General features: G+C 33.6%; 1 protein-coding gene and 1 non-coding gene across 2 annotated transcripts; one reads left to right on the top strand and one right to left on the bottom strand.

The window, feature by feature from the left end:
• The first annotated feature begins 581 nt into the window (after window positions 1-581).
• Window positions 582-747, top strand: LOC120259759. Its single transcript, XR_005536311.1, has one exon. It is a non-coding gene; the product is annotated as a small nucleolar RNA snoR145 (small nucleolar RNA).
• Window positions 748-1,465: 718 nt separating this feature from the next.
• LOC120258457 lies at window positions 1,466-10,505 on the bottom strand. Its single transcript, XM_039265874.1, is given in 17 exon segments — window positions 1,466-1,862; window positions 2,780-2,926; window positions 3,122-3,190; window positions 3,273-3,411; window positions 3,504-3,589; window positions 3,591-4,073; window positions 4,910-5,050; window positions 5,141-5,225; window positions 5,298-5,794; window positions 6,028-6,092; window positions 6,778-6,878; window positions 6,981-7,023; window positions 7,898-7,988; window positions 8,113-8,148; window positions 8,244-8,332; window positions 8,442-8,563; window positions 10,093-10,505. Coding segments are annotated over 17 exon segments (2,523 nt in total). The 5' UTR covers window positions 10,308-10,505; the 3' UTR covers window positions 1,466-1,748.
• Window positions 10,506-12,517: the final 2,012 nt, after the last annotated feature.

Below are 12,517 nucleotides of genomic sequence, written 5' to 3'. Positions count from 1 at the left end.
TAGGGATTTGTACTGTAATTATAAAAAAAAAAAAAATAGATATGAAATTTCAAAAATAGTCAGGGGGTTTACTGTAAAACTGCAAACGATCCCCGTTATGCTTTGCCGCATCTTACTATAAAAACTTCGACAGAGGAAACCCTAGAAAAACACTATTAGTGCTTCTCATGTTTCGACGTCGGCGGCCTCCTTTTATTATCCCCCAATTTTGAATCCTTTTTAGATTTCATTTTCCTCCATCCTACCTTCATTGATGCGATGAAGAGAATTCATGAGTTCTTCTTAGATCGCTCACAGCGACATGAGAATCCTTCTTTATATGGTTCGTATTCACTGAGCATCATTCATTCATTCATTCATTATCTTTTGTGTTTTTATTTAGAAAAAAAAAAAAAAAGAACGAAGGACCTATGGAGAAATCGCTATGAACTCCTGTGCGATTTCATCCAAGTTTGCCTTCGGAGATTGATCAAAAGATGTATTTTTTTTTATAAATCCTAACGGCCAAAAGGTTGATTCGAGTTGGGTCGTTTAATGCGTCTTTTGATATAATTTTAAGAAAAGAACTCCAGAATGGAAAATGGCGAAGGTCCCAGCAGAGAGGGTTTTTTGATCTCCAGCGCGTTGAGACCTCTCTAACACTTTTAATGGTTTTTCTCCTTCGCATATGGATTTTTGCCGATTCGTACAACGCCGGAGAGGTTTCTCTCATGTTTTCTCGGCGTTTCAAAATTCGGCTATATTTCCCTTTTTTTTTTCTCTGTTAAATATTTGATATAAAATGAAATATCCATCATTAATTTTAATGAACAGGTTATAAGTTTTTTTTATTTTTCTAAAATAAAAAATGTTTGAATGTTTAATTTGTTTTAATGATGCTTATTAAAAATATTTTTCTATTTAATTTACTATGTTATGTGTGCATAAAACTCACAATGGAAAATTAAATTGAAAAACAAAAATGACTTTTGGAAAATCCAGCTGTGCTGAAAAAATACCCACACACGCTCTATTTTTAAAGCTTATGTGTTTTTTTGTTCTTTGCTTTAAAAATGCAGTGGTTAGCTACTGTCATTTGCTCTCAGATTAGTGTTTAATCAGTTTTCTTATTTTAGTGTACCATGGTTCTTGATACAAACTTCCTCAGGGAGAGTTGTGTCCGTGAAACTTTAGTGGTAAGTCCTCCCATTCAAATAAATCAGGAAGTGACTCATAATACAAAGTTTATGCAAAGATCAATAACAAACCTATACTTTTTAAGTTTTAAAGATAAAACCCTTAACAAAATAAATAACATTATTTTTAAATAAAGATATGGCTATGAAATACGAACACTACCTAGCCTGATAATACAGTGATGAATCTAGTGAACATATCTGAAGAAAAACAGAGAGAGAGAGAGAGAGAAGTTATTATAAAAAATAATTATAACTTTCTACTAATTTAATATCATTTGTCCTGGACAAATACAAAACAAGCATAACATATATGGCACATGCACATCAAATACATGATAGCACTTAAAAAGAATATAACATTCCATTTAAACTTAAAATCTAGCTCTAATTGCAAAATACAGGCACAATAAAATAGCATCCTATTTGTATAAACCCTACACAAACTGAATGAATATATATATATATATATGAACTTCAAGGTTCATCCCAGCTGATCTTTCTTCGCATTTTTAAGTCAGGAAGATTCGTTATTTCAGGTGGGATATCTTATCCATCGTGTGCTCATTGTGCTTAAAGGAAATAAGTCAACTGCTGCTTCTTTCTGGAGCCGCCTTCGCCGTAGAGATCATTCCATTGCTTGAGCTCACCCATTATGGATCCCTCTGACGCAAAACTTGCAGCAACCTGCATTGCATTGCAACATTCAGATCACATTATATTGTTGTGTGATATCAGGATAAAATTATTAATGCAGTCTGACATTTGCTTCAAGCATGATAAAGTTTTGGTTTTGTTTTGTGTATAAGTTCAGAAGACTGGACATGATTGCACTTAGGGGTGGCAATAATCTGTCCGGACCCGCCAGCCCGGTTTTGTCCGGCCCGGAATAAAAAGGGTTTTAGACGTAAGGTTTTCAGAAATCGCGGGCCAGGGTCCGGACATGGACTCAGTTGTCCGGATTTAAATCCGAGCGAGTCCAGACATAAAAATTCGGACATAGCGTGGCACCTTTTAACCCTAAAAGCTTTAAGCCCACAGCTAGCCCATTTGTTTTAAGTCCCATTCTTCAAAAAGCTTTAAACATCTATTGTTTTTTTCTATTAAGACTTAGATTTTTCTATAATTTGAGTTGAGTTTTGGATTATTAATGTTTTTACATTTAATGTGAATTAAGTTATTTTTGTATAATTTAATATTTGGCAAAGCTTAAAAATAACTTATAGAATTCGGAAAAATTTGGACGTCCAGACAACCCGGGTTTTAAAAATAAACCGGGTTTGGACATATCAAGTTTCGTCCGGATTTAAAACCGGTAGTCCCGAGACAGTTTATTTCTATTTATATTAGTAGTTGTCCGGACCCGGTTTTGTCCGGACCCGAATTTTTGCCACCCCTAATTGCACTTGCTCACTGGTTTTTTAATGGGACTTCGGCCAAAAGGATATAAGAGGTATAAGAGGTATTACAGTAGAATTACTTTCAAGTTTTAACCAAAGATTAGTTCATATACATTAACTATAATGAACGCCTTTCTCACTAACTGAATTCCATCGCCTATGTATATATATATATAAATATTATAGCCTAAAGGCTACACTGACCTGATTTTTCGCTTGCCTCATATCATCCATGTTCAATGGCCTGAGGATTATCGTTTGTTCTCCATCTTTGTCCTTAATTTCTGAAGTTACTGGCTCTCCATCTGTATCCTTTGTTTCTGAAGCCTCCACTGAATTCTGCCCCATCACCTTTCTTTTTCCTCTCCTGAGATTATAAATAATCACAATTTAACAATGTTAAGTAAGATACGAGCATGAATCAGGGATTCCATGAGTTACGACTCTTAAGTGATACTCACACAGAAGAAAGAAAAGAATTTTAGTATTAGCACAAAATAAGGAGCTTCGATGGAATTCAGATATGAGAGTAAACAAAATTCTTACCAATTCCTTGATTTTTTCTCTCTGGATTAGCTCCCTGACAGGACGATATGCTGCAGTTGTGCACAGGTTCTGTCACCAATGATTTATCCCATGTTACTGACCATTAACTATATTAAATTATGTTGGAGTATGACACAAGAAGCAGACCAACCTTGAGATCACTACCACTGTATCCTTCTGTCATTGTTGCAAGCTCCCTATAATCCAGCCCTTCATCAACCTTTTCTTTTGATAGAAGTGTCTTTAGTATTAATTCCCTGTTTTCTACGGATGGAAGGCCCACCATGATCCTGTCCAACAAAAATGTGAGAGCCAGTAAATAATTTGTAATGAACAAATCATCTTCCTGTGGTAGGATGGTGCACAAAAGAACCGAACAAACCTGCGCTCAAACCTTCGGATGATTGCTTCATCAAGATCAAATGGTCTGTTGGTTGCAGCAAGAACAAGGATCCTCTCCCCAGGTTTTGGTTAGGAGCCCATCCCAATGAGTCATGAACTCATTCTTGATCTTCCTCATGGCCTCATGCTCTCCAACCCTAGTTCGCTGTCCGAGCATGCTATCAACTTCATCCACAAAAATGATGGTAGGCGATACTTTAGCAGCTAGTGTAAACAATGCCCGGACATTCTTCTCATCCTCCCCAAACCATTTTGATGTGATTGTGGACATTGAAACATTAATGAAACTTGCTCCAGCTTCATTGGCAATAGCCTTTGCCAGCATGGTCTTGCCAGTTCCAGGTGGTCCAAAGAGTAGAATTCCTCTGCAAGGTTTTAACAGACCACCTTTAAAGAGGTCTGGCCTTCGGAGAGGAAGCATTACCAATTCCTGAAGTGATTCTTTAATATCATCCAAGGCACCTATATCCTCAAATGTGACTCCAATTTCACTAGCTGGGATAACTTCTGGGCGTATCCGCTTTTCGAATTCATTGTCTGGAGGAACTTCCTGAAAACACAAGAATCCCAGTCTCAGAATTTCTGTTCAAGTAGCAAATAGCAATAACCGACTAAATCAAATATACTGGAAAAGTCAAACAGATTTCAGCCTATTAACTTATTTCCATACTGAATTCTTGTAAAAACACAGACAAATTACAATTATACTGAGATGACAAAGAAAAACATTACAAAGAAGCTTACTCAATAAAAAGAAACAAGTAGAAAACATCTACATTTCTCAATGGCACTTCACAACCGATTGTGCTTGACTAGTTAGTCTCTGGGTATATGTAGAGATCATTATTTCCCTAAAGTGCTTGATCATTATTTAAGCCAGTCATGTGCATTATTATAATTCATATAATTATCATTTGCAATACACAAGTGAAGGAACAACCTTCATGATTCATTAAACACGTAAGATAAGAATTATCAAAACCTTGTCTTAAAATCATGAATATTCATAAAAATCACTAAAGCTTAAAATCATGTTAGAGAGATAAGAATCAATTTTAAAAAAAAAAAGAAAAGAAAAGAAATAAATAAAAGAAAGAAAAGAAAGAATGGAAAAGAAAGGAAAAAATAAAATCATGAAGTTTAAAAAGATAAAGAAAATGATAAGCAATCCAAAAAGATAGAATATTGAGACTGAAAATTAAATGAAAATTAAAATAAAGAAATCAATACCCTCTTCCACTTCCAATGAAGTTAATTGAAAAAGTTATCATGCCATGCATAACTAAACAGAATGTCTGTATCCTTGCATGGATACAGTAATTTTCCCCTGGATATGCCATATCTTATACAAGAAAAAAAAAGACCAGAAAATGCAGGCAAACTCACTGGTTTTGATGGAGAAGATGCATTATCACCATCCTTCGTCACTGTTGGTCCTGATTTTTCCGGATCAATTCGGTTTTCAGGAGCTCCTCCCTCAGCACTGATCTCAAGTTTTGTGGCTGAAACATCCTCATTCACACCTTCCTATGAAAGAAGAAGAGTCGAACAAAATATATTTCTTTCAGTAAAAGACCAAGTGATCCAAATAAAGTCCACCAAAGAGACAAAACAGACCTTTGCTGATTCATTTGCCTCAAGTTTTAGAGTGTCCTTGCCACCAAAATTACTTTCTTGGAATATGCCCAAACCATGAGACAAACTGTTACATTAAAAATCAATCAGAGGCATACATAAATTTAAGCCTACATTAGAAAATTCTAGATCATCTGACCTATTTGAAGAAATTACAAGCTTCCCATTTCGGTATTCAGGATCTTTGTTATTCATCAAGTGATAAGAAACAGCTGACATCACAATTTCTTCAATGTAATTACTAAGGACCACCGTATCTGCTAGGCAGATTGTCCCCAAATCATCACACTCAATGTCATTAGCAGTGAGAACTTCAGTAATATGGTTTCTATTGTCTTGAAACTGAATCATTTTCATGTCTTCCTCCAGTTGAGATCTCCAGCTGACCATATTAGTTTCATCCTCTGGAGGCTTAATATGAATGTTATAAGGGAATAAAAGGGCGAGTTTCTCATCTACATCCCTATAATCGCTTCCAGATTCCAACATTCTTGAACCAAGTATCAGAACTGATCCGGTTAGTTTTCTCAACATTTTCTGGAAGAGGGAATATATCCTTTCTGATCTTAACAAGAAACTCTCAACATCCCTAATGTAAAGAATAATCGGGTTGCTTTTGGAAAAGCAGAGCAGAACCTGGACGAAGTAACAATAAGAAATACAGTTAACTGACCGATAAACAACATCAATGAGATCCATTAATTTAAAAAAATAAATAAATGACGACCACCAACTGCTTCGAAAAACCAGAAGATTTATGTAAAGTTTTCATTATCTGAAGTATGCCAACCTACTTTATATGAAGACAAGGTGTGCCAATGTCAAATCCAAAACAAGTAAAAGCAACTGAAAAGAGGAAGTGAAAGTACCTTGTAAAGGGCTTGTATAAGAAACTTCTCATCAAAGGGCCAACTGCTGGAGCGTTTGAGAGTTACTGAAAATTTGTACAAAACCATGAGAAAGCAATAAATACAATTTGAGATTTAAGTACCACAGAAAGAAAAAATGAACGTCCAAAAACATGACTGACAGAGAAGTTAACACATTTACAGATTCCTTTAAGTATAACATTATCTTCTGACTATAAAAATATGCTGCCACCTTTGGCAATACCTTGTGAGAATCAATCTGATAGAAGCAACAATATACCATACCGTCCATAGGCCTAAAACGCATCTAAATACAAAAAGACAAAAGCCCAAGACCAATACTGTAATAAATAACCTCAAAGATCGAACGAAATGGCATATTGGTGTTTCATAATAATGATGAACACGAAAAAAATACAAAATAGACCAAACTGATTTTAAGTTTCTCTAATTTGCATATGCGAAGATCAAACAAACAGAAAAAAAGAATCCTCCCGGTTTCACACATAACATACACTGACTCAAAAACTGAGGACCACAAAACTAGCAACAAGGCAACCGTATAGCCATCCAAAGTGCATCTAAAAGGGCAATTAAAAGAACCAGTAAATATTCATGCTACTTACAGGAACAACGCCCAAGGCTGACTTAAATTAAACATATACAAAAAATGCATAACCATAAAAAAGCAATCAAGGATTCAAGACCAAGAACAAGAGTATGAGAAATAGTAAAATAGTTCGTAATAACCTGGATTTGAAGGAGAGCAATGCGATGTGAGACTGCCCATATCAGTTGAGGCTGATGCATTTCTCCGAAGCTTGGTCAGATTGCTATTGCCATCTAATCCCCTAAAATTCAAGAATTCCATGAAAAAGTTTCAGTACAACCAGACAATAGAAAAGCTTATCATGTAGCTTGAAATAAATAAATTATATATTCATTCATCTTACCTCGACCGTAAATCCACACCACTGCTCTGTCTGCGCAATGACCCTGTAGCAATATGATCAGACATTAAAGTGAAGGAAATGGAAATTGATACATTAGCACCATGTTCCTATCAGAATGGAGTCAACACAGAGCAAACTCCATATATGATGAGGCTTGATGGTAGAAAACTAGAAAGGATGTCAGACTGCAAATCCATACAGAAAGTCACATGAGATAACCATCGAATATTACCTTGGTTGATAACTGATGCTAACAAGTGGAGAGGGAAAGATTTTAGGAGTATGTTAAGTTTAAAACAACAGACTGCTCATTAGATCCACAATTATATATGAATATATGTGGATAATCAGCTTATGTGTGCGCGAGCGCGTTCCACCCACTTGCAGACCAAAACATTACTAAAATGTGTTTGGAGGTCAAACAGACAAATTAAACAACTGAATAGAAGAAAGCTTGCTACAAAGTCACATCCAACCCAAAAGACAAACGATATTTGGGGAAAATTCTCTATTTAGTAAATATGGAGTACTACTCTTTATGATCAACAGTAGAATATTCATTAAACTAAACCACCACTGGAACAAGAAGGTTGAAGGCTGCACCACATAGGCAACAAAAGATCATAACTTGGCTATGCTGATGGTCAAAAGGGACCATAAACATGTACTAAAAACTCAGATAAATTTCCTTGTCTTGAAAAGGATACCCAAGTACCAGTTTTCAAAAATAGCAGTCAAATATTGCTGCATGGAAAATAATGATGCTCATCTCTTACAGAAACACAAAGATCAAATTAGTCTCTAGATTTAGCATTGCAGTAACTTCAACCCATTAGCAGGGGTTTCTCATAGCAGTATAACTCCGAAAGCCTCCTATATTTCAGTGCCAAATAAGTAAATAAAACCTCTATGGGTACCTTTAGGTTCCTCTCTTTGGCGAAGGAATGTAAATGATCCAAGTAAGCTTGACATGGTCTCCAAAGTAGTCTCAGAGATGGACCGTTTGAACTGCAAAAAAAATAAGGTATAATAATGGAAGGTAAATATTGGTGAAATACAATTTTGAATAAAATATCTGCTAGCCATTACATAGAATATATAAAAGACACTGATCATAATTAAAAGTTCTTACTGAAGCTTTGCTGGCACTGCCATATTTGCTTTGAATCTGTAACAGGACACCCATTAACAATGTGGCATGTTGGAACTTTGAGCAGTAATTGTATGTAGTTTTAAAAAAAAAAACTTATTCTACCTACTTACCTTGAGTGAAAAATCGGTGACATCTAGCAATAAGAGTTTTGCCTCAAAATAATCTGCCAAAGCCTTGGCAAGCATCTGTTGGTAAAGCTCTTTACATAAATATCTTAAAATTAGTTTCAGGCATTACAGAATCATACATCAGACATATCAAATTCTTGAAAGCGAAACACAGAAATGGTTCCTTCCTTCATAATCTACCTGCAGGTCCAGAAAGCAAAATAGTCCGACTTGCTGGAGAAAGATTTCGGGTGTGCTTCGAGAAATCTGCTTGCTTCAAATGGACATATGCAGCACTAGTTAAAACAGCTTTGGTCTGCTCACTGCCATTCACATCAAAGTTGACAAGATATTAGAATAACCATTATTGTTCAAATAAAAAAACATAATTAAATAATAATAATAATACTTGTGACAAATTGTGCACGCAATAATTAAAAAAGAAGTCATGACCTTAGCTTCACATCAAGCAAAAGATTTCAATATTGGTAAAAAACAAGAAACCAGAACAAACAACGAAAATAAATAAATTTTTCCATGGTTATAGCGCATCGAAAGCATATAATCAAAATAGACCCTTTTATGCTTGACTCTATTTGTATCCATAATCCAATTTTATGACTAAATGCATCTAATTAATCATTCTCAAGCATGGGTCCCACCTCTTGTACTTCATCCATTTCTTCCGAGAAGCTTTAAGATGCATGAATGTGATCATACCACAAGATAAACAAATATATGGCAGTGCCTATATTATACTTGATGCTAACAGACAACGGAATTTTAAGACACGAATTGACTTAGAATTCTGCTTCAAACATTCAAAATTAAATTTTTGCAACCAAGGATTCCTCTTAAAATTTTTTTTAACCAGTGAATAGTAAAAAAATCAATAGATTTATCTTCACCGACAGAATTGACTTATCTAACAAATAATTGGTTGTCAACAGTGGAATTGAGACAAAAATCTAGTAGAAAACATACAGAACAAGTGCCCCATCATGTCTATCCAGCATTATTGCCCACTCATGCTCACCAACTCCGTGACAAGACCACCCACGCAGAACATTGCAAAACACGCATGCATTCCAACCTGGGTTGTCGATGACAAAGACTCCCGACTCCTATCGTATATCAACCATTTCCCCCTAATTCTACTTCTCTTGACCGCACTGAGGCTAGTTAATAGTTATATGCATGCTACAAAACTTATCCTCCTTAAATTAAATAACAAAAAAAAAACTCAGTACTAACAACATATCAATATTCATATGAGGCCTCAAAGATTGCAAAACAAAAATTCAAATGCCATGTAAAAAATTTTAAATGAAGAAAAAAAATATATAATTTTAGACAGGCAAAAGAAAAGTTAGTAATCTCCTTAAGTGAACAAAATAAACTACAGAAGAAAAAAAATTCAAACTACAAAAAATATAGAAAACATAATCTTACCTAGCGTTCATATATATATATATATATATATATAAAACTAAAAAAAATATATATGAAAAAAAAAACTAAAAACCATATATCCCAACCCACGAAATCTTATCCTACAAAGAATATAGCTTTAGATCTGCACATTCGTATAGATTCTCAGAGTAAATCAATGGACAAACAAACAGCATCAAAGCAAGATACTGATTTTTTTTTAAAAAAAAAGTAAGAATCACCAACCAAAAACCCAAAACCTTATGATGATAATGATGATAAACACTTGATTAAAACCAAAATAACGAAAAGAAAGAAGAGTATCACTCCATCCAATCACAGAGACTAACAAAAATCACAAACACACTACGAATACCACAACAAAACCCCCAAAAGATCAAAAGATAAGAAAAGGAATCACCTGAGATAGTATGGGAATTCAGTAAAGGTGACCTTGCTCTCCTTCCCATCAACCACCAGCCGCATCAACTCCTGCTCGATCCTCTCGGCCGTCACTCCGGCAGTAATGGGGGCACCACTGGATCCCCACCGGCTCTGGCCGGACGCCAACCCAAGACCAACCCCAACACCAATCCCCACTCCAAGAGCCGACATCACAAGATGCTTCTGCTCCATCCTTCCGCTTTCCTCTGGATTTCACTCCTCCACTACCAAGATTCACCATGCAAATCACTTCTAGACCAATCTTCCTCCACAAAAATGGGCAAAAACGAATTGGATTTTGGACGATGAAATCGGGATTGCTGAGATTAATGGAGGCGTTCGGACATTGAAGGAGGGTTTCTGGTTTCTTGTTTTCCGAGAAATGAGATGCGCTTCTCATATATATATACAAGCGGTTAAAGGGCCTAAAAGATAGGCTTAAAAAAAGCTTCTTATTTTTTTCTTTTTTAAAAATATATATATATATATATTAATTTTTTTATTAATTTTTGAAAACAGAACGATCGGTTGGGAAGACGGTGGAGTTTTCCCGCTATTTTTAGCAATTCCCTCATTCTTTTGTCCACTTTCATAACTTATTTTCTTGATATTTGTTTGTTTTTGCATATATGACCCTGGTTTTCTCGTTATGTATTTTTTTTTCTTTTTTTCTTTTTTTTGTATATCCTTGACTTATTTATATTTATAGTATGGTTTTTGTTTTGTTATCAAAATTTTTTTATATTTATTTATTTATTTACTTAATTTTTTTGAAATTTTTTTTTGTAAAATAGTGTTTGGAAAAGTAGAGTTTGTAGAGTAAATAAAAAGAAATCAATGAATGTATTAATGAAATGTAGCGTTATTATTTATTTACTTATTTTTTTGGGAAAAAAATTTTGTAAAATAAATATATTTGCCAACAATAGTGGTACTGACCGGTGATATGAATTTTTTTTTTTGGGTGATAATTAGTGTTTTTATTTATTAATATAAATTTATTAGATTCTCGAATTACTTCTTGAAATTAATAATAAAAATCGTATGGAATTAAAAATTATGGTTTTATGTATAATTGGAGAGATTTATGAATAAAAAAAATGGAGAGATTTATAATTTGAATTTTTAAAATTTTATCTTTAATCTGCAAACTTGATGTAATTAAAATATAAATAAATAATTTTTATCCAATTAACCAAGTACAGACCATCAAACACACCCACAAACACATATAAGGCAATCCAAACCTAATTATACAACTTTAATAAATAAAAAGAGAAAAATAAAAATAAACAAACGATAGATACATGAGTTCTGTGCAAACATTGCATGTGCTTAATAATTGTGAAAGGGTAGGTGCTGAGCCAAAGAAAAAATAATAATAATAATAATAATAATAATAATAATAATATAAAAGGGATGAAATGTAAACGTAAATGTAAAAGGAATAAAAGAAATTGCTTTTTGGAAGAAAAAGAAAGAGGAAAAAGAAAGTGATGGGGAAAATGATAGAGACTAGAGAGCATGTTTGGGGGAGTCATTGGTTGGGTCTAAAGTCTGAACCCATTTTGTGAGTTCCACGTGTTTTTAGCGGATTTTGACGTTGGATTGACGATGGGTCGGCGTGCAGCCACCGGGCGACTTTACTGGCGCTGACCTGTCAACCACTTTTTATTTTTATTTTATTTTATTTATTTATTTATGAATTAGAATAATTTGGAATGCATATTTTTTTAAATTTTATTTTATATTCCATATCAAAATAAATTTACATGGATCGTCAAAAGAGGTTTGTGTAGTTAAACTAAAAGTTTAACAATATTTGGGTATGAAAAATTATGTGTAGTATCAAAGAGGTCTTTTTTTTTTTAATAAGATTTTATACTGTCTAACTTGTTTTTTAAAAAACTAATGCAAAAAAAAATATGGGAATGACGGTAGGAAAAAAAATTATTTAAATTGATCTTAATTTTTATTAAATAAAAAAATATACATTAGAATTAGTTAAAATAATTTATTATTTATAGTCTTTTAAAAAACTAATTATTATATATTTATATGTAAGAGTTAGCATTTTTTAATAGCTCTAAAACATGTGCTTAATGAACGCTCAAGCCTTTGAGCGGAAAAGCTATTAAAGTTGTTCTAATCTATCCCATATTTTATTGAATATTATATTTTCTACAACTAGCTCTTGAGATTACAGAATAATAAAGTTGAGTTTTAGATTTTTATTTTAGTTCAAATCATGCACTTATCATATATATATATATATATATAAATTCATTAATCTCAAAATGATTTTCTTGAGCTTGTATTAATTATTATCTACATTGACCATAGTGTCCACCCAAATTGAATAACACCTTTCAGTTGCTGTTTATCTCAATTTTTTATATCAT

The sequence above is a fragment of the Dioscorea cayenensis genome, chromosome 4 (assembly GCF_009730915.1).
Source record: "Dioscorea cayenensis subsp. rotundata cultivar TDr96_F1 chromosome 4, TDr96_F1_v2_PseudoChromosome.rev07_lg8_w22 25.fasta, whole genome shotgun sequence".
Taxonomy (NCBI): domain Eukaryota; kingdom Viridiplantae; phylum Streptophyta; class Magnoliopsida; order Dioscoreales; family Dioscoreaceae; genus Dioscorea; species Dioscorea cayenensis.
Note: the sequence above shows the minus strand (reverse complement) of the source record. Positions and strands in the feature narration are given on the sequence as shown.